This window comes from Leiobunum rupestre, chromosome 11 (assembly GCF_980474605.1).
Source record: "Leiobunum rupestre chromosome 11, qqLeiRupe1.1.hap1, whole genome shotgun sequence".
In the NCBI taxonomy this organism is placed as follows: domain Eukaryota; kingdom Metazoa; phylum Arthropoda; class Arachnida; order Opiliones; family Sclerosomatidae; genus Leiobunum; species Leiobunum rupestre.
The window spans coordinates 40,396,018-40,422,698 of NC_143394.1; the positions used below are offsets into that span (position 1 = coordinate 40,396,018).

Genomic DNA, 26,681 nt, shown 5'->3' on the forward strand with positions numbered 1-26,681 from the left:
ACCCAATGAAGCCGGTAAAAATCAATGCAATTAAACTAGGACGTCTCAAAACCCGGAGCCGGCATTCTCGACAAAGACTTGAGCGGAGCGTCGGCGCTACAACTACAATTACGAGTTGTCGAAGAGTTGTATAACTTTAGTAATGTCGTATTTATGTTCATTGAACATTAATACCAAAAGAAAACTAAACGAATTTTATTAATCATAGAAGCCGTAGAATGCCTAAATAATATTATAAATAATGTTTGTAAATAATGTCTTGATAATAAAACGTAATTAGCATAAAAGCAATAAGAAGTGTATTCTCTATGAATCGTACAACGTCATCAATAGCCTGTCAAACTTGGGATTATTCTTTCAGGAAATAGACCAAACGGAATCTTGAGTATAGTCGTCAGTGAAACAAACGAAATATTTGGCACCTCCAATTTGACCTAGAAAGACCAAGTCTAATGCGCTTGAAAAAAGGATTTTATGATGATATATAACATTTCGTTTACTTTTGCAGGGTCATCACAGCAAACCCTCCAATTTTTTTATAGGGGAAATTGGAAATTTATAATAATTTTATAGGAAATTATAGGATACATTTTAGGTAAATATAGGAAATTATAGGAACGTTCAGGTGAATTTATAGGGAATTAAAGGAATAATTTTAATAAAGATAAAACACATGCTTTTAAAGGAGCTTTGGTTTAATATTAATATTACATTTAATATGAAACATCACAGACTTTGTGAATAGAGAAATGTATTAAAGTAATATTACATTTTCATTTTGAAACAGCAATCAGCCCTTAAAGTCAAAGATATTAGTGCTTTAGTAAAATACTGTCTGCTTTGAACCGCATTCTATCGAATTTTATAAAACTATATCGAAAAATAGTCTAGTCGATAGCTACGCTGCAAAATTAAATTTTCGTTTTGAAAACGAAAACATTTGAGAGAGTTGGCCGTTTTCGGTCTATCGAAAATGGCCGACGATTACGCCGCCGGAAAAATTTTACTAAACTGATCGGCGGCGTTTTTGACCGTTATTTTGAATTATCGACTAAGACTATAGGAAAAATGGTAAATTTTAGGAGGTTATAGGAGTACAATCGAAATATAGGAAAAATTAACAAATATAGGAAGTGCGGTCACCTTGCTTTTGTCTAAATTATTTTTTATCTCATGCCGTATCCTACGTAACGTAGGATACGGCATGAGATAAAAAATAATCGTTATTCGATGCGCACGATTCGCGTCGGCCGACAAAACTAAACGCTTTGTAGATTTTAAAATTAACGCCCGTTTATTATTTTCAAAAAAAGGATAAGAAGAAAATTATATAAACGGTTTATATAATTTTCTTCTTATCCTTTTTTTTTAAATAAATTTTTTTATTTATCATTTTGACTACTTAATTGATGCTTCGTTTTAATTAATTCAAGACTATATTGATAGGTATATTTCGCACCTTTATAAGCCTTTGTTAATAAAAGTATTTAATACATGTATATGGAAATTTATGAGAGAAAAATCTCTTTTAACAAATATTTTATTTTCAGTGTTGTATTATTATTTAATTTAGTCTACAAGGCTAAAAAATCGATCATAAAATTAGTGGAGAAACATTTCAAATCAATATTTTCACAAAACAATATATTTAGTATATATTTTAGTATATATACATTATATATACTAACATTTCAAAAATATGGCTGATCATTTTACATGTTTATATTAACTATTAAGAATTGTTAGCTAACTCAATTTTTTCGTAACTCTGATTTTAAAATGTAACCAGATTTATAACAAGATTCATCTAAAGCCAGTTCACACTATACAATTAATTGGGCCACTTAATTGAAATCAACTAATTGTAAGCAAGAAAATTGTATAGTGTGAACAGAAAAAGTGTGAACAATTGTTACAATTTGTCTGTTCACACTATACAATTTTCTTGCTTACAATTAGTTGGATACAGTTAAGTGGCCCAAATAATTGTATAATGTGAACTGGGCTTAAGTTTTGGCATCTAAACTTGGTTTTTCCAATTTCCGAGAGGTTATCCATGGTCTATCAAACGAAAACTCCGGGAATATTCTAAACTTTCATTAGGCTTCTAAAAACTTCGTTTCTCGAAGGGCCGAATTTAACACGTGGTAGCAAATACGACCAATCATAATCTATAAACTTGCGCGTGAAACAGGTCAAATTCAAACACCTTTAAACCTAGGAGCAACAAACACAACACCCCACACAAGGAGAACGCAACACGTCAAAAGTCGTGGATTTTCTCGCGTACGTTTTTCATTGGCTAGACGCTTTAGCGCCTGCTGCCGTCGGAAGGGGGAAATTCGGAAATTGTCTTCCCCCCAGCCCGTAAAAAGTTCAGCGAAAAGGCTCGTCCAATGAAATTCGTACACAACCCTTCGTTAGCGTGTTTAAAGGCTAGCTGCGTTCTCCTTGCGTTTGTTGCTCCTAGTTTAAGCGTTGAAAAAATACGTTAATTCTGATCATGTCAAATATTCACCATACACTAAAACCAGTTAAGTTGAATTTAAAATTGAACAAGTCCTCTTTTATTTATAATGAATATTAGAAAAATGCTATAATGTTTTGGGTTTCAAATTGATATATATGTATAATCGATTTCAAATTGAATTAAAAATGAACACGTATTATTATTCATTTAATTTATAGTTTAATAGAGCTATATTATCATAAAAAATAAATGTAAAATAATTTTCTCAACCACCAATTACAATATTGAATATCCGTCATCCTAAGTAAAATATTTTTCCATAAAAATAAACTAGTTAATTTTGGGTAGAGTTTCAGTTAAAGTTATATAAAAATACATTTTAAATATGTATAGTTTTTAGAGATTCACGCTATTTAGAATCTTAAATATACCAACAAAATTTATCCAAAGAAAATAATACCAATAAAATCTAAATTAATTTCGGTATTCTATTAACATATCTTGAGTCACTGCTTATTATTATTGGCATTCTGAATTATTACAATTATAGAAGTTTCTTTTTAACCCAAGTATTCCTTGGTTAAAAACTTCTATAATTGTAGTAATAATAATAATCAGCTAGGCTAATACCCAAGGCACCACCCTAGGCCTAAGTCATCGAGCGACTTTTAAAGCCTTTAAACAGGTGGTCGGGTTACAATGCGTAGGAGGGTGGTAGCAAGCCACGCGAGTCAACTGCTCCCTACACTTACTATTACCGTTAACCTCGACAAGTTTTTATGGAAGGGGAAACCGAAGTTCTCGGGGTAAAACCCCTTAAACCAGGGAGAGAACTTGCAAACTCAACGCAGAAGGAGTTGCTCCGAGTTTTCACCCAGTGCCACAAGCTGGGATCGAACCCAGCTCCTCTTGCTGCGTACAATCATAAGTAACAATATCCTTAAGTATGACAACAAATGAAGCTGAGAGTCGACCACTAACCTATCAACGAAACACCCCTCACAGGCTTCTTCAGACATTTCACTTCAATCATCAACCGAAGAATTACGATCTTCCAAACTGAACTTAACCTGAAATTATAATCACGTGACATCCCCGAAGAACAAAACCCGAGAGTTGGCCAATTTTGAGACAGAGTCCCTCAGGGTTACTGAGTAGTCCCGGGTTAAGGCCAAAAGGTCGAGATTGTCAATCAAGGGTATCAGGGAGAGAAGTTTATATTTTAAAAGACTTAAAAAAAGAGCCAACATTGCGGTACGAAAACTAGTCACCTGGAGCCAGTCCATGTCCAAAGTCGCCCGGCAACAAATTCCAAGTCACCTGACACCGACCCAGCGAACAGACGGTATTCATTTTTGGTGACCCAAAGCCAAGACAGGCTTTAAATTGATTTGAAAGAGAGAGAAAGTAATTTTCGGTCCATTTTTAAATCAATATTATATGAGATTGGCATAAGGTAAATGGATGCGATATTTTTAAATTTATAAATAGGTCTTAAATCAAATTTTGTTCAGGGTACATTTCAAATTTAGACCTTTAATTATTTAAAAAATAATAAGAATAATAATATCGCGGTTTAAAATCACATTTCCCCGATGTTTATATCGCTAAATAAATTAGGTTCTTACACTCCCTTAAAGCTTCTAAACATGTTAAAACTAATTTAATTAAATTAAATTACTTCGCAGTGGAGATATGAAAGAATTAAAATTTGATGCTTGGTACCTCGGATTGAAAAATAATCAATCGGTACAATAAAGTCTGTACAGCTTGAAGCTTAGGGAAAATTATTTTCTAGCTTGAAACGCTATCTCCATCTAGTGAGATTTTTACCGTACTAAACATTCATTAGGTTTCCCCTTAATTAAGTAAGATTTATCTATCTGCCTAAGCAATACCACGTAACGCTCAAGGACGATCATAAGTAACAATATCCATAAGTATGACACTAAATTAAGTTGGGAGTGGTATGTTTAACGTACAATCATAAGTAACAATACCCATAAATATGACACCAAATGAAGCTGTGTTTAACATATAATCATAAGTAACAATTTCAATAAGTATGATACTATAAGTGAGGCTGTGTAATGTACAATTATTAGAACAATAAATGAATTAGTATGGTACTAAATGGCGTTTTTACACGATACTTGAGATATAAAATATTAAGTATAGTATTTTGAACATGCCTGGGGAAGTAGCTTAACACATATGATGTGCAACTTATGGTACGGCTAGGCAGTCTTGTTGAAATTTTGATCAAAAAGATCGGTAAATTAATTATCGGTTTAAAAAAGAATGAAACAGAAATGAGAGGAGAGCCGCGTTCCTCTCAATTATCTTGAAAATAGACGAGTCTAGATGAATAGTGGTTAACATTCTCAACGTCTAATACTTATCATCTACCACACCTCGGATTTTCTCATTAACCAGTTAATTTTAATCTGGCAAGTGAATGTAGTGAACATGTTCCATGCTTATTACTCCTTCTTAATTTTTGAATAGAATAGCTTTTGCATCACTCTAATTGGTATACAAGACAGTAGCTTTAGATTTTTAGTTTAGTGGTTAGCTTTTAATCAGGTGCTGTTAAAATAAATACACTTAAAGATACCTTAGAACTTTTTTAATACTTGACTTGTTACATCTGACTTCATATACAATCATAGTTATGCATTAATTAGAAATTTGTGCTTTGTGGGCAAAATAAGTTTAGTTAAAATTTAAAACTTCAATATTAAGCCTGAAATTGTTAGAGAAACTTATCTTACATTTAACAATAAGAGATGGGACTATTTTATAAAGAACCTATTTAAAACAAATGTATTATTCTTATTATTACAAACTGACATTTAATTAAGTATGATAAAAACGAACATTAGCTTCAGCAAAAACGGAAGCAAATATAACACTTTTAAAAATGTACCAAAATATACATGTATAATACAGGTCAATGCTTAGACCCTGAGAAAATTTAACAGTTTAACCAGACTTAAAGAGCAAAATTGCAACTTGGCCCAAGTAGAAGTAAATAAAATGTTTTGTTTCATGTGTAACGTAGCTGCCAAAATTCCTCCCAACTATGCAATGCCATGTAGGGTTGTATTTTCGGTCAAACTCTTTCTTAATATAAGCCGCAATGTCCTTTTCTATATTGTACTTCTCCAACGCTTGTGTCGCTATGTCAACTGCATCTTGTTGCATTTCTTCGGACATATCAGCATTCTTGATTACAGCTTTTCGATCAGACATTTTGCAAAGAGGAACCTTTAGCCAACAATATTAAAAAAAATTAATAGTCACAGTAGGTTACTGTTATGGAACAATGGCCTACAACAAAAAAACGGTTCCCGCCTTTTTAGGGATTGGGTTAGTAAGGTTATAATACAGATTATTTTGTATCATTGACAATTGTAGAGCAAATGCTAATAAATATTTTAATTTAGGGAATTACGTACTTACTTTTCAAGTTGAAAACAGCAAATACAATTTCAAGAAATGGAAGCACACTTCACAAGCAAGCAAACTCCGTCAGAATGTAACGCTGGTCTGGAACCTTTGGAACGCCTTGGATCATTGAAGGAACGATAAAATTGTATTGCAGAATGGAAAATTACTAACTTCGCGATTGGTTCACTCGCTAAAATACGGACATTTCATTGACTAGATAAATTTCTCTCTGCCAAATTCTGGCATCCCATAATGCCTCTACGTTTCAGATTTTTCTCGCTAGATGACGGTTTCCAAGGTCAAGAGTAAGCTGAGACAGCTCGACCAATCACGAGCCTGAGTGAAAGCCTGTAAAGAAATTACGTCACAGTCCTCAAGCGTCGCCCTTCTGCCGCCAAAAATTTGCCAAACTCGTAGTCGCTAATCGTACGGCCATTTTATTTTCAACGGGCGTTACGATCGTTTCTGTGTGAGGTGGTGGGAGTTAATCGACTTTCATCAACTAATTTACAGTTATTTACAATGTCCTCGTATAGAAATAATGAATGTAGGATATATGTTGGTAATTTACCACCCGATATTAGAACTAAAGACATCGAAGATCTCTTTTACAAATTCGGTAAAATTACGTTTATCGACCTCAAAAACAGAAGAGGTCCGCCATTTGCATTTGTTGAATTTGAAGACCCGAGGTAGGCCTAAGCACCAAAACATGATGAGTCATGATTCGATTTTTAATGGCAATTGAAAATTGTATCGTATTTAGGGATGCCGAAGATGCCGTACACGCCAGAGATGGGTATGACTACGATGGTTACCGGTTAAGAGTTGAATTTCCACGCGGTAACGCTCCAGGACGTTCCCAAGCACCTCGGGGAAGAGGTCGTGGACCACCCGCAAGAAGATCTCAATACAGAGTTTTAGTAACTGGTAATTATCTTACGTACATATTTTTTACTGTCCTTTTCGCCAAACTGGGTTCTACATACATGAGTTCCCCAGTGCCAGAATTGAGACTATATAAATTGTGTCTATAGGAAGCAACTATGTTATATATAGCTTGAGTTGTGCCAAATTTAGACAAACAATTTTGATAAAAAATAAGAGACTTGCTGAATCGTTTTTGTCACTAGGCTTGCCACCAACTGGAAGTTGGCAAGATTTAAAAGATCATATGAGAGAAGCTGGTGATGTTTGCTACGCTGATGTTTACAAAGATGGTACTGGTGTTGTAGAGTTTCTACGATATGAAGATATGAAATACGCAGTGAAGAAACTTGATGATTCCAGGTTCAGATCCCACGAGGTACCCATTTTATTAGTCTAATATTATAACAAAAGGAATTGTTCGAACTGTCCAGCAAATTTTTTTCAGGGTGAAGTAGCTTATATCAGAGTTAAAGAAGACAATAACAGTCGCTCAAAGTCCAGAAGCAGAAGTTATTCCCCAAGGAGATCCAGAGGCTCCCCTACTTATTCTCCAGCTAGACGCAGTGGCACTCGTTCCCGCTCGAGGTCAAGGAGTCGTTCCAGAAGCTCGGCTTCACGCGATTGAACAATTTTTTAAATGTGGAGGAGTTATTGAATGGGGAAGATGCAGCCTCATTTTTCGGAGCTGTATAAAAGACACTAAAGACGGACACTGTCCCCTTATTTTAAAAGGTTGATACCCCTTTTGCATCCCAAAATAACTCTTTAAAATTAATCCTTAAAATCAATATCTGTATATGTTGTGACAATGGTTTTTTTAACATTTCATACCAAATTGTTTGCCATTCGCTTTAAAAAACCCCTCTTTATTTTTTGACTTAAAAGGAAACTTTGTTTATCCTAATACATCTTTTTTTCCACTTGCACTTATTGTCTAGACGAATCCGTGGATTCAGGAAGGACATAGCCTTTCACTTCGTGGCTGTACTCTGGAATAAAAAATACGCTTAAAAAATTAAAAACTGGGATATGTGAACAGATTGAAACACAAAACGGTTTAGGATACAGGAGGAATATTAAAAAAAGCGTACCAGGAATTTAGGAGGGATTACCACGATTATTGTGGAGGAAATAAGGCACCCTAGAGGAGCACAAAACATTAGGATTCCCCTTTCGGAGCCCTTAAGGACCTATCCACAATTGGAGACTTGGATCCTGGATCGCTTTATTTTGGCCAGGAGCGCAAAATGTCAGTTTCCTAAAGTGGATAGGATCAAACTAGGCTTTGCCCTCGGATCATGCTGGGATATTTGGATTCTCTTAAAAAAATTCTATCTGGGATATAAGGATATGGAATCTCGTTTCTTTGCGGCCCACTCTGGAGTCTTCCCAAGAAAACCGGACCTCTCGGTGATATTTTGGAGGAATCTCCTAGGGTATGGCTCCCTGATAATCTTTGAATCCCTAAAGATTATCAGGTAAATGTAGTGGTTGGGCTTAGGAGGAGTATAACTGAAAAGGGTGGGGTCTAGGTTGGGGTCATTCTAAATTTTCTTGTTTCAGATTCTTTTTCATTCTGGGCAAGTAAGTATGAAGATACAAGATGTTTTCCAGATGTATTTTTTCAATTTTTTTGAATAAACAGATTTTTTAAATTAAAACAATTGTCTTTATTTCATAATATTTGAACGCTTGAAACCAAAAGAAACTATTTTGGTTTCTGCTCTCTATCTGTCCCTAAAACTTCTTTCTCTACTTCCCATAATTCAATCTTTTGTTTAACAATAGCCTTCTATCAATTTAAAAAGGGTTAATATATTTTTTTCTTAAATACTATGGTAATACTAACTTTGACGCAGTCTTGGTAAACCTTGAATAGTGGAGCGCACGTGTCTTGAGTATCGCCCTTTAGAAATTTATCGGAAAACCAAGAATTAAAACATTCTTCATACGTTTTCTTCAGTTCGTTGCAATCACTTCCCACGCTGTTCATTTTCGTTAGACACGAGGTGTAAATATTTAGAGACAAAACTGAAACCATAACGAAACGGGCGATGATAAAATCGATATTTCATAGGCTCCTCGTGAATAATGAGAGGTGATGAGAAACTAAGAAAAGCTTACGGTTTATCGGAATTTATCAAGAACTGTTACCTTGCTTAGTAGCATATTTATATCTCGATATTTTTGCTAGAAAAGTGTTTCATATATAACAGGCGTGTTCCCGTTTCGTTACTCCGCGTTGGTGTGTCCCGTCGCAACGGCCCCGCTGTTAGTTTACTCTCCTCCTTCCTTATCAAGCGACGTCTTCCGGACAACCGAGGTCCCGGAATCAAAATATTCCTAGGTTTTTTCTGCTGCCACTATTAAAATTATAAGTATTGATAGTTTTCTATCCTAACAAATTTACATATGGCGGAAGCTGCAGTTGAATTACCTCCAAATCTACGATTTTTTTGCCATAAGTGTTCTCTAGAAATAAGTCCAGTTTTACCAGTAAGTTATTTTGATTTTATAATTATAAAACACTTAAAACTATTCAAACAGGCCTTGGCTAGCGGCCTTCATATTTACCTATAGGCTTACGCACAGTTATCTGAACAGATAAGATTTGTTGAACTTTTGATACTCAATATCATCTTTGGGTATATGCCCGACTAATTTCAAGTAAAACTATTAGGGGAATGTTTCAATAAAATAATGTGTGTCACAACCATTTACACCCAAAAAACTCCTTTAGCACTGTTATGTAATATTTATGGAAGGGAATGTTTAATGTTAATCGCGCTTGCATAAACTTTAGTCTCATTGGAATATATTAATTGTAATTGTTACTCAGTGATAATGTTTTCCTGTATCAGGATTATACATGCCCCAGATGCCAGTCAGGTTTCATTGAGGAGCTCGCGCAAAACAATGCCGATGCTAGGTTTGTTATAGTAGCTGAAACTCCATTCATTCATTGTGATGAAAGTTAACTATTAATCTTGAACTGTTTAAGCAGAGAAGAATCGGATGAAGAGAACATTGAACCATCCATACAATTTGCTGAAGTATGCAACAACTAAAATTATAAAAATGCGCATCCTATCTAATGTGTAATATTACCATTATTCTAATTAGCTTTGGAGCGAATTTATGCAAGATATATTCAGACGTGAAGATGTGGAAAACAGACAGCAGTCCTTTGACAGTAGTGACAATAGGCAGGCTGAAACTTCTCACGAGCCAATGGAAGGCGCACAGCCCACAAATAACGCTTTCCTGAGGCACATGAGAAGGCGTAGTAGAACGCATCCTCGAAATTCAAGACAGCCACGAGGAGAAATGAGGTTTACTGATGTCGAAGGGTTCGAATTTTGACCAATTCTTTAGTTTAGTATCTCCTCTATATTATGTATAGATAACACCTAACTTTTAACTTTTTAGGGGCTTACAGCAATTGCTTGCATCAGTAGCTGAAAATAGGGGTGCCGGATTTAGGGCATTTTCGGGATTTCCTATGTAGGATTACTAATTTATTTTCCGAAATATTTTCAGAAACTAATTTTTTTTTAATAATACGGTTGATTTAGATTTTTAAATCTTCATGGAAATCCAGGGGATTACGCTTGGGGACGCGGTGGCTTAGATGCTGTTATCTCTCAGCTATTGAATCAGTTGGATGGTACTGGGCCACCTCCTTTACCTAAAGACAAAATTGAAGAAATTCCTACTGTAGAAATATCTAAAGAACAAGTTGGTTAGTAATAACATAAGTATAACAATTCTTTAACAATAAGATGTCTATAATATTTTTCCTGAGCTTTATATCCAACACACTTTATAAAGGGATTTGTAGGCATTTTCTGTCTACTTACTTTCCTATCTCATGTTGATTCTATCATTGCTTTGCTAGACCTTCTCTAGTGACATTACACTTTGAAGAACTCTTTAAAGGGAATATAACCTGCAAAGCAATCTTTATGGAAGACCCCTTCAATTTTTCAAATTACCCTGACAGTGGCGCCAAACATTTCTTAAATCAAAGGCAAGAGGTTATATTCCCTTAAGTCAGATATTCCTCTAAGAGATATACTTAATACTTATACCACAATATTATAGACTTATGGTAATATCTACAATTTGGGCAGAGAAGAAATCAATATGATTGCTTCAACGATGTGTAATAAGTAGGGCTGTGTGAGTAGTGGTTTTATGCTATCTAGTCGGGTTTCGAGTATAAATAAATTTTTCATCGGGTAGTCGAGTCGGGTAATGTTTTGATTGAGTCGAGTATTCGATTATTTCCAAATTTTCCTTGTTCAAGTAGTCAGAAAAACCCGTTCGGGTACTTGAGTACTCAAGTAGTTAGAAAAATCGTTCGGGTACTTGATTAATCGACGAGTTCTATTCGGGTAGTCGAGTAATTAAGAAAAATTTAAAATAGCCTACTAGTTACTACTTAAATGGATGTTAGGTAACAACTAAGAAGTTAAAAAAGATAAAAATAATTAACAAAACGCTAAACTAAAGAATATTACTCAGACACACATGGCGGAGAGAACTCAGAGCTACCAAAAATAAAAAAACTTGTATACAAATCCAGCCAGCCAATCACTTAAGGTCATTGAAAGGGATGTTCGTTTGGATTTATTTCCCCTGTTTTTCTACCCAGGCGCCTGGTTATCACAAAGAGATAATTGTTGAGTACCCGACTAGTGGTCGATTACCTGAATATTGTCAGCAAGAAAAACAATTTGGCAGGTTTTATAGGTGGCTTATTCGAGTATCTGAAATCAAAAATTGTCGTGTACTCGATGCTGATCGAGTACTCCCACAGCCCTAGTAATAAGCTTCTTTCTTCAATACATAAAACATAAGTATGTAATATATCTCTTACAAGATAAGTTTCCCAATATACAATTAGTGAAATGATATTGGCTCAAAACATGCCCCTTTGCCATAAACTCATTAAACTGTAGAATCAAGGGTCTTAATATTTGTATTAGAAACAAATATATACTATATATTGCATTTACAATAACTTTATATTATAAAGCCATTGTAAATGCAATTTGCAACATGACCATTGTAGCTAGAGTGCAAGTCTTGGCTAATAGAATGAAAACAGGTTCAAATCTCGGTGGACTAAACATTATAGAAAGAAAAATTGTAACTAGAGAAAATGAAATTTTTTAAAAACTATAATGTATAGAATTATAGTTATGTTTTATCACAAAAATGAATTGTTAAAGAACTTTTAAAAAATTTCATAGATAAAGTTTGTCTTGGTCAGAACTTTGATTTAACTAACAATTTAATTCTTTTGTTGAAGGGGATTTATATAGACTGTTAGTGCTTTAAATTATTGTACATGTTGTGGTGTATTTTTCCATGATTTGGTGGGAAATTTGCACCCACGAGAACTATAAGTAACATAATAACACATAGTATGACACTTCGTATTGTTTTAATGCTAATATCCTGACCAAACCTTTTTTCGACACCGACATTCTCGCCAAGCTCCGACTCAGGACTTGCACTCGAATTAAGTAGCATGTTATCATCCTTGGTAGTAGTATATTTCGCCTTGGGCATATTTACACACTAGGGGGATCTGTGCTGAGAACTAAACCTAGATTTAGATTGCGCAATAGCTCTGAAAATCAGTTCGTTGTTAATTTTTTATAATTGACATACTTATTGTTATATGTCACTTATGCTAGAACTGTCTTCATTTTTTTATCTCATCAGTTATTATGTAAATAATGTAATTTTAGTGAAGAGAGCTTGGGTTAGAAGCAGGGATGTAGCTAGACAAATTGACCTCCAATGCAAAATTGGAATATAGGGCCCCCTCTATACTTATGAAATAGGTGGTTGAGTTTGTGTGTGTCGCAATAAATAATGCGAGGCCTCAAGTGGTGAAAGTTTTAAACCTTTAGAAAACCTTAACATTCATTTTTCAATCTATTTTCCATCTTGGAAATCAGCCAACAAAAAGATGAAGAGAACAAGCTTATATTGGCATAGCTTGAGCAACAGCCCTTATTATTCTTGATTTAATTAAATTTTTGAATATTTTGCTAATATTTATTTTCTTAGATAAAGTTTTACAATGTACAGTATGCATGGAGGATTTCAGGGTATTAGAGCCTGTGAAAAGGCTGGCTTGCCAACACCACTTTCACAGGGACTGCATTATTCCATGGTTGGAATTGGTAAGCGTACAACACATTTCTACATTATGAGACTGAATAACAGAATTATTGATTTTTTTCCCTCTTCCAGCATGGAACATGTCCTATATGTAGAAAACTACTTCATGAAAACCAGTCTTTGAATTCTCAGACTTACGGAGGTGGTTTAGTTGGCGCCGTTGGAACGGGTTTAGATATGCCTGGCACGAGTAGCACAGGAAGCAGTCGGTCAAGCTCATCCGAAGCATCCAGCAGTCACAGTGAAAATAATTCTTCGGAAACAAGCGCGGGGTCCTCTAGTTCTTCTTCCTCGTCAGCCAGTCATCCTATAACACCAAACTACGATATATTTAATGAATTTGAATGATCTTTTTGACTCGCCTAATTATCGATAAAAAATCCAGGCCTCTCTTTCTACCCCTTTTTCGTGCTCAGACTTAAAAAGCTTCTCACTTGTACATATTATATCAATTTCAAAACAAAAAAAATTCAAAAACGCAATTACCTAACCTAAAATGCAGCCTACATAGTCTGAATATTTTATTCTTAGACTGCAAAAAAACAAAATGTTCGATTATTTTTGGCCCTTGATAAAAACATATTTTCAAGTTGTTAAGCAAATTGGACTTTATTTTTCCCCTCGGTAAAAAATAATAAACAAGGACTGAAGTACACTTGTTATATGTTAAATAGTTTAATAGAGCCATGTATTTGTGTATTTCAATACGATTATAACTTTCGCCTTGTTTGAATTTTTGATAAATTTTTAATTTTACTTTTTTTTTAAACAAAATTTTGGGGGAAAATAAGTAAACTATTATACAATATTTTTTTAGCAAACTACAATTGATAGCTTTCTAATTAAATTTATGAAAGTTCAAAAAAGTTACGTGATTTCAAATGTTTAGTGTATGAGAAAATTTGTTTGTGTTTTACTCTCCAGTAACTTTTTGCTTAACGTTTCAGTGCGTAAGAAGGAGAAACGTTAATTTTTAGAGTTTCTGGTGTATAATTTTACTTGAAAACTGAACAAAATTCGCTTAAATGAGAGCCGTTATTAGTGAGTGGATTATTTAAATAGTAGGTACTGAAATGTTTCAGTGTAAAACGACTAAAAAAAATTGTCATGTACAGTCATTTACCGGGAAGAAAACCCTTATTTAAGCTAAAAGCTCCACTTACTGAGCTACTTTTTAAGTACGAGAAAAGTGATATGATTATAATTTTTTTTACTTGCGTTCAAGGGATGTGTAGTTATATTTATGGGTTGTCAATGCAACTCTTTAAAAAAAATTAAAATTAGAACCAAAATTGTTAGACCATTTTAATTTGTTCCTAATAACTGTTTTTGCCATTAGGTTTATCTTAATTTTTTGGTTTTTTTCTTAGATCACACAGCTTGCATTTCTCATAATCAAGGGTACTCTTTAAAACGAGAGTCAATTGGTAAATAATTGGTTTCTATAAAATTGGTGTTGCTTTTAATTATTTATAATGCATTTTTCTTTTCCCTACAGTTATAATTTGAAAAACTGAGCAATGACTCAATTTGTACTTATCTAGACAGTAAGAAACAAGATCATGAATCTATTCCCACTGGTTTTCTTACACCGGCAGAACTTATCTAATTGCTAATTTTTAAGTTTTAACAGTAATTGACAAATCTACAATATATGGTTTGTTTTTTTTATTAAAATTGAACACATCTAAGGTCATTCAATATTCCAATACAATTGACCATTGAAAATAGTAAATTTAGTTGACAGCTTTAAGTTCAACTTCAAATTGCAATGTGCTGTTCGCTGGAATGGGACCCTGACTCTTATTACCATAGGCCATGTGAGGAGGAATGACGATTTTTCTTTTTCCACCAACTTTCATACCTAAAGAACAGCCAAAATTAAGATACTATTAACTAATTACCAATCACAATTGTAAGTCTGAAATTGAATTCCATAAGTGTTTAGTTGGGCTAAGCAATTACTGATGTCATTGGAGTGGTGTCATATCCAAAAAGGTAAACACCTCTATGCATAAAAATGCAACTCAAAACAAATTATCACATGCCTTGTGTTAATTTTGACATTTACAAAAATTATTTAGCATGCAGATAAGTTAGTTTCACTCACCATCTAAAGCTAAATCCCAACCTAAATTAACAAAAGAATTATTATTTATTTGCTCTTTTGCATTAACAAATCTCAAAAAAGTCAGTACCTTTAATAACTTCTCCTTTGCCTAAACGAAAGCCGAAGGGTTTTCCTTTTGTTAAACTGTCAAACTCTTTATTGTTTGTTAACTTTCCAGTGTAATAAACATGAACCTAGTAAATTAAATGTTTTAGTTAAATGAACTACATATCACAAAAGTTGAGGAAAGTTTTTTTTTAAGTTACATATTTTCCAGGTTTAGCTACAGGTCCCTTTCCTTCTAAAACCTCTTCCACTTGTACTCCTCCTTGTAATTTTTTAGTTTTCCCACCTGGTGATTTCGGAGATTGACCTTCCTGTTTTTAATATAAGTAATATTAAGCAAAACGTTTTTTAATGAAGTTTACAATCTTACGTTTTTGTTTGACTGATTTTTATTTGATTGGTTAGGAGTTTGTTCCTCCCCTTGCTAATAACGATACAATAATATTTTAAAAAGAATGAAAATTTATTCATTTTTAAAACAATGTCGAACAGAACAATTTATAGTTACTCTTTAAAAAAATGACGGCTAATGATTGAACAATTTAATAACCTTTTTCTGTTTCTTTCCACCTGGAGTCTGGTTGAAGGAATTATCACCACTGCCTTTCTTGGCTGAAGTATTCTGGTTTGGAGTTTGGTTCTGGTTTTTCTTTACAGTTTGTGGAGTCTTTTGGTTGCCTTTGCCAGACTGTGGAGTTTTTTGGTTCTGATCACCTTTACCACTCTGGGGAGTCTTCTTTTTCTGGTTAAGTTTTCCACTCTGGGGAGTTTGTTGTCCTTTGGACTGATCTAACTGACCTTGCTTATTTTTCTTCTGGCTAGGACCTGGAGTGAGACCTGCATTTTTCTTGTTTTGAATGCCAGCTTTAAAAGTAATGACCATTTAAATATAAATCTAATAGAAATGAAAATCTAAAACTTACGGAAGGCCTTAAGACCCCACTGCTCACTTTCTTCCTCAACATCATCTTCATCATCGTCATCAGAGGACATTTGTAGGCTTTCTCCAGACACATCATCTTCATCCACATCAAGATCGTCGTCATCGTCGTCGTCGTCATCATCATCATCATCATCATCATCATCAGATGAGTCCTCTTCTTGGTTTTTAAATAAAGACTGATGTTTTTTTGACTGTAATTGTTGGTTTCCAGATTTCTTTTCAGGTGAGGCATCACTCTTCAACTTTTTGGCACTATTATTACTAACACCGTTTAAGGGCCTTTTTCCTGAAGCATCTATAATATTATAATAAAATCAAAAAGGGAAAATTAATAGAGAAATTTGGACTTACTCATCATAACAGGGGCCCAATCATTATCCTCCTCATCATCATCAGAATCCGAATCTTTATTTCCTTCAGCTTTTGCTTTATTAGGAGACTTTTTAGGAACTAATTCTTCAGCCTCCTCATCACTCTCTTCCTCAGAGTCTAGAGACCCCACTAGGTAACCCGTCAGATGGACAGTGCCCTCTCCATTCAGGTAAAATGTAACTTCTTCACCCTCTTGAAAAACCAAGTCTAATTTACATTGTAATTTTTTATTGTGTTCCAATGTGCACAGGAGGAATTCAGTTTTCATGTGTTCTAACATCACCGAAACAAATTTATTCCCTTCCTTAGAATCTGAAAAAGTAAAGTACTTGAACATTGGTCAGAACTTGTAGTTTGTATCAAAATTTACTCTTATTTGTTGGTTCAAGCGCTGCCATTGACAAATGATAAGAGGCTTCAACAATTTGAGAATATTTCTTGCCATTTTCTATCGTTACACCTAACAAGTTAAAACCATTAAGTAAAGACCACGTGGTTAGGGCCTCCACTAGCCATAGAATGGATAACAAAGGCTTGGATGCTTTCTTTAAACAATAGAATACTTACCCCAAAACATTTTTATACGAATTAAACACCTTCAATTAGAAGGTACTAATTTCTAAAGGTTAAACTACAAATCTTAAAATGATCCACAAATGATTAATGAACAATGGACGGGAATGATCAATGCACAAAGCACATTTCAGAATACGTCTTTATAGCCGGTCTTCACGCTTCTAAACTTCTAAAGTTAGATATGCCATGTGTAAAGATTAAAAACGGAAAACGGGAGCGAGGTATACACTTTTGAAAGCCGTCTAGTGGTGAACTCCTAAACGCTTTTTTTCAAGCTTAATTATTTCAAAAATATATATTTGTATCTAAAAATAGCAATTTATTATTTTTTAATAAATAATATATAATGAAATATTTAATAAACACCAACATTGACCATTGTACATTTTTTTATGAGTCTTTTTATAGCCAATAACATTACAGTGACGAAATTTGTATTGCCAATTTGATTGGAGGAATAGTCGTTTCGACGCGCCTACAAATTTTCATCAAAATCAAAATGGTATTTGCACATTTTTCGGAGACATTCCAGTTGCGGATGAAATAATTTGATGTAATAAACAGTAATATAATATTCACTCAGTAACTTTTGATCAATGACGATGAGTATTCGAGGATATATAATTGCTTTTAGCCACGTAATTAGGTAAAGTTAAAAAATACTTACACCCGACAATTATTATATATTAATATTATTATTTTTTTTAAAAAAGATAAGATTTTAAAAGTTTGGCCTTGGCTTGCCTATTTTTTTTTTAATAATTTTGAATCTGCCCTATTATTAATCCAAGTTTGGATGTATTTCTGTTTCATAGACTAAAATGCCCTGGGAATTCTTTCATTATTAAATTTATGACAGAAGAAGGATGCGTCGATGTTGTAGTTAAAGTAAGTCATTATTGCAGTGGTATGGAAGTCAACTTGGATAAAATATGAATAAATTAACAATATAGGATGAAGGACATTTTTATTGGGCAGATGAAATAATGAATGGTGATTTTTATGAGTTAAACAAACTAAAAAAATGCAGTGTGAAAATGGTATATTGAATATTATTTGCCATGCTTTAAATATTACCAGTTTTAATTTATGTATCGATTTAAAAAAGGGTAAATCAGAAATTTCCATGCTGTTGACGACAAAAGATTCTAATCTAAAAAAAATTGACTCTAAAACCAGTTATAACTGTAATGAAAACTATATCGTAGAAGATGAAAGTTTAATAACTTACAAAGTAAGAAATGTTTGTATATGTACAATATATTTCTATATTTTAATTAATATTAATATTAATTAATAACTTGAAGGGCTCAATAAGCAAAGTTATTGACTCGGATTTTTGTACTTATGAATTGGATAATAACTTGATACTCTGTACCCTTTATTTGAAATCTGCTGCTTATATTCCTTCTTTGAATGAAGGAGATGTTGTTAGTGTTGAACGGTGTCATTTGTTGCCCATTGCTTCTTCCTCTAAGGTTGGTTGACTGCAAAGTAGGGTTAGAGGGAAAAATAAATTGAGTTGACTTAACCATGCATTTATATAATCATTTCCAGGAGACTTCCCTATTATGTTGCGGTTTATCTAATATTAAGCTAATGAATACTGAAAAAGCTAATGAAGATAATATGGTTTCAAACTTGCTGTCAAATTTAGTTTGTTGCTTGGGAATAGGATATAAATCCTTATCTACCTTTAAGAAAATTTTGATGGTGTTAAATAGCAAATTGTGTCCATCTTTCCTTACTTATAAGCAACTTATTACTTGCGAGAAATATCAAAATAGGTAAAATGTTTTCTTTTGTGGATATTTGCAAAGTAATTAGGTTCTTATGCTTTTAATTAACCATTATTAACTTTACAGTTTATCAGTTACCAATGGCTTGTTGGCAGTTTTACTTAATTGTAGTCATTTAATTGAGAAATCCTATTTAACCACTGAGTTTACACACTCATCATTGAATGAATTTGTGGGCTGCCCACATGTATGCTTAGTTATGAGAAATATATGCTTGCCTAAAGATTTGGATTTTCCAACGATGGATTCTTTGTTATCTGAAGCTAAAAAAGCAGTTTTTACTTCCTATAAAACTTGGAAATGCGCTTCACTCTTAATATCTATGAAAAACAAAAAAGTAGGTGTAACATTGGTAATTAAATGTATCGTTTTAAGTGCTGCTTAAAAAGTTATTGTTTAGGTTCTAGTTGGCTGTCTGACATGCACTGATGATGGATCTTTGTACTTGCACGATCAAACGAGCGCAATCTCGGTTACCATTATCAGATCCCTTGATGATGGAGCTCAAGATTCAAACGCAACGCTTTGTCCCATTTCCCATAATTACCAGAAATTTAACATAAATCGCTTGGTAGCTATTTCTTCCTTTGAACTTTTGACGGAGAAAAGTGCAGTTAGCGACACTAATTCTCATACTTACCTTCTGGTGAAAGACTGCAGCATATTTGTACTCAGTGAGAAATATGTCCAAAGAAAAACTGCAACTAAACTGCAAGATAATCAAGATGAAATATCTTTAAGGCTTTGCCAAGTTATAGTTCCTAGGAAAAAGTCACTGCCCATTTTGGGTGATGAAGAATGGAGGAATCAGTTTTATGTTGAAGCCATCACTGCCAGCAATGTTGTTGTTGAGATGGACTTCAAAGACACTGATTCCAAAACCCAGCATGTTCCTAATTTTGATGAAAGCTTTGATGATGATGTGCAAGTTGCTAGTTCATTGCCAAATCCTTCGGACAGGAGGAAGAAACAGTTGGTGGTTGGCCATGAATTATTGAACCTTTACCCGTTATTTGAAACTGGTAAAGCCATCATGTTGAAGATTCCATTCAATTTAAAAGTTTCCATGACTGTGGAAGAGGACACTAATTTGATGATAAGGAGGTTCATTAACAGCAACCCTCTTACTCTACCGAAGGACACTATCATAGAGCCTTTTGAGAGGGACAGGAAGATATGTCCAATGCATTCACCATATAAATCTAATCCAGAGTCAAAGTTTAAACTAAGTGAGGGCGCATGCTTCTGTTCAACAATGAAGTACCACTCTGTTGAGGAAGTTTCCACTCAAGGGTAAGTGTTACTGAAATTTATGCTGTAATATTTGAAAATAATTTGATTTTATTAGTGAGATGTTTCATCCTCGTGATCCAATTGACATTGAAGGATTTTTAAAAGAAAAATGGATTGTGAAGAACAAGGAAGCCAGAAATGGTAAGTATTTCAACGTGTAGTTCCACACTATTTATCTAATTTGCAAACTAATTAGATTTAGGTCCACCACTGCAAATTAGTTTAGTGTTGGCTGATAAGGAAAATCCATCCACAACTTTAACCCTATATATAACACAAAGTCATCCCGACTGGGCATTATACGGACTAATACCTGGAAAGTTAATCCGATTTACCTCGGCTAGAGTTCTAAAATCACAGCACGGAACATATTATTTAAAATCTGCCAATAGGTTTGGACTTGAACTAGTTGAGTCTAGCAGCTCAACTGTTGATAGCTTTTGGAAGAATTCCAAGCCCGAACCTGTAACAAGCCCTTCCCCCTTGAAATATTTCATACACATCAATGACAATCAGCCATTCAGATCCCTAAGCACTATCATTCGCGTGTTGACTGTTGAAATATTTAACTGTGGAGTGCCAAATATCAGTCAAGTTCCACCAGCGAAAGCCAAGTATGCCTCATTATTAGAGGTGTGCGAGTACTAAAACATTTTGAGTACTTGAGTGTGAGTCAGAGTCCCCTCTCAAAACGTGTATTTTTAGGAATTGAACGAGTACTCGAGTTCTTTTCCAAGACCTAAAAATTACTCTTAACTGGATGGAGTTTAGGGATATTAGTATAAATTTTAATTTTGTTAAACTTATTATTTAGTAATTAGTTAAATAAAATTATACTGATTTTCTTTATTTAAATGGCTTAGCTATAAATTTAAGATTAGGACTCGAAACCCGAAGGATCCCAATCTTCAAAATTAGGACTCGCACACTGCTACTAGTATTTATACACAAATTTCTATTACATTTTTTTCTTTTATAAAAGGTTTATTTTGGATGATGGAAGTTTGCAAGTCACTGCACACTGTTCGGGTGTCAATGTTAAGCATTTATTGAATATTTCTGAACGACAGTTTCAAGATCTTTTGACCATTGCTTCTACTGAACCTGGTGGACTACAATATAATTGGGTAAGTGTTAATTATGACATGGGTTTAGGATATCATTAATTATTGCTTTACTTCTTTCAGTGGAATGTTAGAAAGAAGGTTGACACGGAAACAAACTCCCGATTATTGCTTTTTCGTTATCTTTGCAGTAGGAATGATATTAGACGTCAAGTTATCACTCACTGTCGAGCTTATTCATCTTCCAGTGAAGGTTAGAAGCTTAAATTAATAATCTTTCTTTAAACGTTTACTAATATGGTTTTCATTCTCAGTTGAACATTTGCATAAAGGTCGATTTCGATTGTTTTGCATATCGATAGAAAAGGTACAGCCGATTGATGTTAGTGTTGAATTATTGAAAATGTTAAGGAAATGATTTAATGGATAAAATTGCCTAAAAATATAAAAGAATTATATTTTTATATTTATATATTTATTTTGGAAAATAAAGACAAAAGCATTAAATTTTGTAATATTAATTTCCGTTTTCATTTAGACTTTAGAGGGAGTTCCATATTTAATATTTCGGTTGGCATGTGCGAGTACTCAATTGAAACTCAAAAACCAAAATCGAAAAACTCAAGTAAATTTCGAGTACTCATTTTAGGCCGAGGCTTATGTTTTCGAGTACTTGTAGCGTTTTATGCTGATTTTACCAAAGGCACTGGTCGCGAATTTTGAAAAAACCGCCAAACAACGCGCATTTTTGTTTTTTCCATGGGTTTTCAAAGGGTTCTAAAGCATGCGCCATATGAAAAGTTAACCTGACCCTAAAATCATGACTCAGGAATGCCTACATTTCTGCAACCTGGTTAAACAGAAGCTGAGGATGGCGCCACTTATGTTAAAAAAAAAGTCGTAGCGTGTATTAGCTTGGAGACGATGGAAAAGAAATCAGTTATGCCTAAAGCTAGGTTTCCAAAGGTGCTTGAAAACTCAAAATCCAGGTTTGAGTGGTTCGTCTATGGAGATTTTCTACGGCTCCATCGACACGCATCGGCAGAAGCTTGCGTTTACTACATTTCAACTAGCTTTGGAATTTTTTCTCGTCGACGCTCGCCATCGCAGCGTTTTTGAAACCTAATCGTTATTTCGGGCACCGATTTGAGCCACAGCGCCAAGGACCAACAAAAATTACGGCGCTCATGTATTTCGAGTGCTCTTGCCTAGGGCGGAGTCTTAATGGTACCCGGCTGTGCTTCTGCACCTTCTCTTTACAGTGTACGTCAATTATATCATTGGCACTGGAGTTGACTTGGGGTTTTCTATTTATGCCGACGACATCGCTATAGCCTCGTTCACACGTACCCTCCGAAACGTTGCGAGCGTTCGCGCAACGTTTGGATCACGTCGTGTGAACAGTTACCGTTGCGCGTCCTAACCTTTCAGATCGCTTCGCCGACCAGTTTGGCAGCGATCCGTGACGTGATCGCCTCGGTTTTTAGTTCCACATCGAGATATATATATCGAAGTGGGACTATTGCTATGGACGGTAAGTGTTGTTGTTTGTGTGTTTGTTGTGGAAAAGCGACGACACGGTAGGTGGAGCTGCGAAAAACAATTTATTAATTTATTTTGCTGGCCTGGCCGGGGCTCGAACACAGACAGCCGCGCAATCTCTAAAAAACCCCACGGCCTACCAACCTAGCCACGCCGTCTTCAATAAGCATTCGCTTGAAATTTTACCTTTGAACAGTTTTTTTCTTCCATTGGGGGCGGGACGAAATTTTGCGTTTACTCAAAAGCGGGTCAAGTCGATTGTTAACTAGTAGTGCCCGTAAAGGCAGGAGAGCGCTGACGGTGCAGTCTGCGGGTCGGACTGGGGATTTGCGGACAACCATATTCCGTTCTCTTTTCGTATCACATAGGCTTTTTCGCCCGTCAATTTTCTCCCTCGCCCCTGAATCGCGAGGCCCCGCTGACGGTGCGGTCTGCGGGTCGGACTGGGGATTTGCGGACAACCATATTCCGTTCTCTTTTCGTATCACATAGGCTTTTTGGCCCGTCAATTTTCTCCCTCGCCCCTGAATCGCGAAGCCCCGCTGATGGGGCGGTCTGCGGGTCGGACTGGGGATTTGCGGACAACCATATTCCGTTCTCTTTTCGTATCACATAGGCTTTTTCGCCCGTCAATTTTCTCCCTCGCCCCTGAATCGCGAGGCCCCGCTGACGGTGCGGTCTGCGGGTCGGACTGGGGATTTGCGGACAACCATATTCCGTTCTCTTTTCGTATCACATAGGCTTTTTCGCCCGTCAATTTTCTCCCTCGCCCCTGAATCGCGAGGCCCCGCTGACGGTGCGGTCTGCGGGTCGGACTGGGGATAATAAGTGTGGCACTTTCTTATCGAAACCGTGTTTGGTCAAAAGTAAGAAGTGTGGCACTTTCTTATCGAAACCGTGTATGGTCAGAAGTAATAAATAAGTGTGGCACTTTCTATAGCGGTACAAGTAGATTGTTAACTAATAGCGCCCGTAAAGGCAGGAGAGATAGATCCGTTAGACATTGCAGCAGAGAGCATATAATATTATATAATAATAATAAGTGTGGCACTTTCTTATCGAAACCGTGTTTGGTCAGAAGTAATAAATGTGGCACTTTCTTATCGGAACCGTGTATGGTCAGAAGTAATAAATAAGTGTGTCACTTTCTTATCGAAACCGTGTATGGTCAGAAGTAATAAATAAGTGTGGCACTTTCTTATGGAAACCGTGTATGGTCAGAAGTAATAAATAAGTGTGGCACTTTCTTATCGAGACCGTGTATGGTCAGAAGAAATAAATAAGTGTGGCACTTTCTTATCGAAACCGTGTATGGTCAGAAGTAATAAATAAGTGTGGCACTTTCTTATGGAAACCGTGTATGGTCAGAAGTAATAAATAAGTGTGGCACTTTCTTATCGAAACCGTGTATGGTCAGAAGTAATAAATAAGTGTGGCACTTTCTTATCGAAACCGTGTATGGTCAGAAGTAATAAATAAGTGTGGCACTTTCTTATTAAAGGGAGAGTGACCGAAAAAAAAACAGTTGGTCTCATTCGATAGAACTCTTTAACGCGTACGCAGTGCCGTTAATTTCCGCCCCCTCCGACCAACCCCCTTAAAGGGAGAGTTACCGGAAAAAAAAGTTGATTTCATGAGGGTGGGCGGTTCAAACAATAGGAAATCACATGGGCCCAACAGATTTTTTATTAGTTTGCCCACCCGGGTCAGCTGATGGTGGGCGGCATCCACTCTTTAACTTAGGGTGGCAATTTATTTATAAAAAGATAATAAATCACGTAGCCTCATTAGCTTTTGTATTAGTTTGCCTACCTGTGTCTACTAAGGGTGTATATATTTGTCCACTCTAATACACTGATGTGGAACTAATATTACGGCCTGGGCCGACTTGTTGGGATCTATGAGCTTTTTAAGGAAAACGACAAACGCGATTTTTTTTGCGCGCGATAAACTTTTTATTAATTTTTTAGAAGCGATAGTCTTAATTGTTTGTCTATTGCCATATTGGTGTTAAAAATACAACAAATAAGTCTTCTGGGTGCGTGCCTTTTTAAATATAATTTTTTTAATCGTAACTCTAACGCGTGTGCCGACGAATTCCTAATTGTCTTGACTATTTTACGCATGCCCAATTTTCATCAAAACGCACTGGAAATCGTGTGAACAGAGGGTTTTCGAAACGCTACGAACCGCTGCGAGATCGAAACGAGGTAAAACGTTTTCGAGCGTACGTGTGCAGCCGGCTTCTGTCTCGGGCAATACTCTTTTCGAGTTATTATGTAACCCTTCAGACCTCCCCTTGGTTCGAAATGAAAATGTTGTTGGTGTAAAACATGACTCCTTAAAATACCTTTCTAAAAAAAGAAGGTGATCCCCTACATTGTCTGACTAGTACACTAAGGTGAAAATTATTTAATATCCCACCGTACTTTCTCTTTTGGAAACTTAAAGAAATACGATGTTTTTCTTAAAAAGTGTTTTAATAAAGTGCCGAGCAAAATGTTCAAGGCATTTTCAAACTATTTTAAGGAATTAAATTTAACTGAAACATTTATTTCGGTGACGATAAAGTTCTTATTTTATTTTCGTTCAATTGAAAAGACTCGCTTTAAAAATTTACGAAATAAATTACGGGCCATAGCAGTAGAATAGTATGGCTTCATCTTCTCTACACTAAGGTTTCATCATAGAGGCATGGTTTCATCAAAACAATTTTTGAGCGGCGGTGTGTGACCAACGTTATGATAACAAAGCCTCTCCGATCCCCGCCACTGAGACCAGACTACCTAATGCAGTTCGATATTCATGACAGTAATGAATACATTAATGCTTTAAATTATAACTTTTGCGTTTGGACTTAAGTAGAACTGACAAGTAACCTGGTATCATTTTAAAGGGCCACACCGGCGTTTGAATTTGACCTGTTTCACGCGCTAGTTTCGAGAATAGGATTGGTCATATTTGCTACCACGTGCTAAATTCAGGCCGAATTTTTCAAACTTCCAAAAATTGAATAATTATAAGACAGTAAGTACATTTTTTGAAATCTTACTGGTATAAAGTAGTTGAAAATGGTTATAATAAGCTTTGAAGAGACGGGTTTTCTTGGAATTTCGCCATCCATGCTGGAACGAATATTAAGGTGTTTTAATCAGACTCCTTTAATTGGAAATTTGTTTGTCGGAATACCTACACTTTTCATTTTAAGTCTGCAAGTGATTTTCGCGAACATCGATGTTGGCTAAGTCCGAGGGGCAGCTCACTCCAATGATTATAAGGATTTGATAAGATTAAAATTAAATCTGTAGCTTTGGCTGCATTCCACCGATTTCCATAGCCGAAGCGATAAATAAAAATGTTTTAACCGCAGTCGGCAGGATTCGAACCTGCGCGGGAAGATCCCAACAGATTTCAAGTCTGTCGCCTTAACCACTCGGCCACGACTGCCCCTGTTAACCGAAATATGTGGAAAATAAAAAGATCGATATCTGAAGGACCGATTTCCATAGCCGGTGCGATAAATAAAAATGTTTTTACCGCAGTCGGCAGGATTCGAACCTGCGCGGGAAGATCCCAACAGATGTCAAGTCTGTCGCCTTAACCACTCGGCCACGACTGCCCCTGTTTACCGAAATATGTGGAAAATAAAAAGATCGAAATCTGAAGGACCGATTTCCATAACCGAAGAGATGAATAAAAACGCATTAACCGCAGTCGGCAGGATTCGAACCTGCGCGGGAAGATCCCAACAGATTTCTAGTCTGTCGCCTTAACCACTCGGCCACGACTGCCCCTGTTTACCGAAATATGTGGAAAATAAAAAGATCGATATCTGAAGGACCGATTTCCATAGCCGGTGCGA

At 35.4% G+C, this 26,681-nt stretch overlaps 6 protein-coding genes and 3 non-coding genes across 14 annotated transcripts; 3 read left to right on the forward strand and 6 right to left on the reverse strand.

The window, feature by feature from the left end:
- Window positions 1-5,266: 5,266 nt before the first annotated feature.
- On the reverse strand, window positions 5,267-6,153 carry LOC149922732 (dynein light chain 1, cytoplasmic). Of its 2 annotated transcripts, none has more exons than XM_090163926.1 (2): window positions 5,932-6,153; window positions 5,267-5,740 (listed from the first exon to the last, which is right to left on the reverse strand). In XM_090163926.1, the coding sequence occupies exon 2, from the start codon at window positions 5,723-5,725 to the stop codon at window positions 5,456-5,458; it is 270 nt and encodes an 89-aa protein (XP_090020052.1). In that variant the 5' UTR covers window positions 5,726-5,740; window positions 5,932-6,153; the 3' UTR covers window positions 5,267-5,455. The 2 variants fall into 2 exon arrangements, with proteins under 2 accessions (XP_090020052.1, XP_090020051.1); XM_090163925.1 differs by having other exon boundaries at window positions 5,936-6,150.
- A 183-nt stretch (window positions 6,154-6,336) lies between these two features.
- On the forward strand, window positions 6,337-7,875 carry SF2 (splicing factor 2). 2 transcript variants are annotated; one of them, XR_016477396.1, is made up of 5 exons: window positions 6,338-6,615; window positions 6,690-6,853; window positions 7,057-7,229; window positions 7,299-7,585; window positions 7,792-7,875. XR_016477396.1 is itself a non-coding variant. In XM_090163921.1 (4 exons), the coding sequence occupies exons 1-4, from the start codon at window positions 6,446-6,448 to the stop codon at window positions 7,476-7,478; spliced, it is 687 nt and encodes a 228-aa protein (XP_090020047.1). In that variant the 5' UTR covers window positions 6,337-6,445; the 3' UTR covers window positions 7,479-7,875. The 2 variants fall into 2 exon arrangements, 1 of the variants encoding a protein (XP_090020047.1); XM_090163921.1 differs by having other exon boundaries at window positions 6,337-6,615; window positions 7,299-7,875.
- A 625-nt stretch (window positions 7,876-8,500) lies between these two features.
- On the reverse strand, window positions 8,501-9,175 carry LOC149922734 (uncharacterized). Of its 3 annotated transcripts, none has more exons than XM_090163923.1 (3): window positions 9,008-9,175; window positions 8,703-8,884; window positions 8,501-8,645 (listed from the first exon to the last, which is right to left on the reverse strand). In XM_090163923.1, the coding sequence occupies exons 2-3, from the start codon at window positions 8,844-8,846 to the stop codon at window positions 8,562-8,564; spliced, it is 228 nt and encodes a 75-aa protein (XP_090020049.1). In that variant the 5' UTR covers window positions 8,847-8,884; window positions 9,008-9,175; the 3' UTR covers window positions 8,501-8,561. The 3 variants fall into 3 exon arrangements, with proteins under 3 accessions (XP_090020049.1, XP_090020050.1, XP_090020048.1); XM_090163924.1 differs by having other exon boundaries at window positions 8,978-9,175; XM_090163922.1 differs by lacking the exon at window positions 9,008-9,175 and having other exon boundaries at window positions 8,703-8,965.
- A 26-nt stretch (window positions 9,176-9,201) lies between these two features.
- Iru (E3 ubiquitin-protein ligase Iruka) lies at window positions 9,202-14,352 on the forward strand. 2 transcript variants are annotated; one of them, XM_090163919.1, is made up of 8 exons: window positions 9,202-9,349; window positions 9,715-9,782; window positions 9,858-9,906; window positions 9,977-10,203; window positions 10,283-10,357; window positions 10,429-10,595; window positions 12,941-13,056; window positions 13,127-14,352. In XM_090163919.1, exons 1-8 carry the CDS (start codon window positions 9,266-9,268, stop codon window positions 13,400-13,402), a joined length of 1,062 nt encoding a protein of 353 aa, XP_090020045.1. In that variant the 5' UTR covers window positions 9,202-9,265; the 3' UTR covers window positions 13,403-14,352. The 2 variants fall into 2 exon arrangements, with proteins under 2 accessions (XP_090020045.1, XP_090020046.1); XM_090163920.1 differs by having other exon boundaries at window positions 9,977-10,185.
- A 360-nt stretch (window positions 14,353-14,712) lies between these two features.
- Window positions 14,713-17,364, reverse strand: LOC149922736 (46 kDa FK506-binding nuclear protein-like). The gene is made up of 10 exons (XM_090163391.1): window positions 17,113-17,364; window positions 16,916-17,005; window positions 16,525-16,857; window positions 16,154-16,468; window positions 15,781-16,094; window positions 15,601-15,654; window positions 15,431-15,541; window positions 15,253-15,358; window positions 15,165-15,185; window positions 14,713-14,918 (listed from the first exon to the last, which is right to left on the reverse strand). The coding sequence occupies exons 1-10, from the start codon at window positions 17,120-17,122 to the stop codon at window positions 14,791-14,793; spliced, it is 1,482 nt and encodes a 493-aa protein (XP_090019517.1). The 5' UTR covers window positions 17,123-17,364; the 3' UTR covers window positions 14,713-14,790.
- A 309-nt stretch (window positions 17,365-17,673) lies between these two features.
- LOC149922737 (uncharacterized) lies at window positions 17,674-21,769 on the forward strand. Its single transcript, XM_090163782.1, has 13 exons — window positions 17,674-17,767; window positions 17,937-18,009; window positions 18,075-18,161; window positions 18,230-18,355; window positions 18,429-18,599; window positions 18,679-18,908; window positions 18,987-19,257; window positions 19,321-20,213; window positions 20,269-20,354; window positions 20,410-20,827; window positions 21,196-21,340; window positions 21,401-21,530; window positions 21,592-21,769. Exons 1-13 carry the CDS (start codon window positions 17,718-17,720, stop codon window positions 21,693-21,695), a joined length of 2,784 nt encoding a protein of 927 aa, XP_090019908.1. The 5' UTR covers window positions 17,674-17,717; the 3' UTR covers window positions 21,696-21,769.
- A 4,415-nt stretch (window positions 21,770-26,184) lies between these two features.
- On the reverse strand, window positions 26,185-26,266 carry TRNAS-UGA (transfer RNA serine (anticodon UGA)). The gene has a single exon. It is a non-coding gene; the product is annotated as a tRNA-Ser (tRNA).
- A 90-nt stretch (window positions 26,267-26,356) lies between these two features.
- TRNAS-UGA (transfer RNA serine (anticodon UGA)) lies at window positions 26,357-26,438 on the reverse strand. The gene has a single exon. It is a non-coding gene; the product is annotated as a tRNA-Ser (tRNA).
- A 90-nt stretch (window positions 26,439-26,528) lies between these two features.
- TRNAS-AGA (transfer RNA serine (anticodon AGA)) lies at window positions 26,529-26,610 on the reverse strand. Its single transcript has one exon. It is a non-coding gene; the product is annotated as a tRNA-Ser (tRNA).
- Window positions 26,611-26,681: the final 71 nt, after the last annotated feature.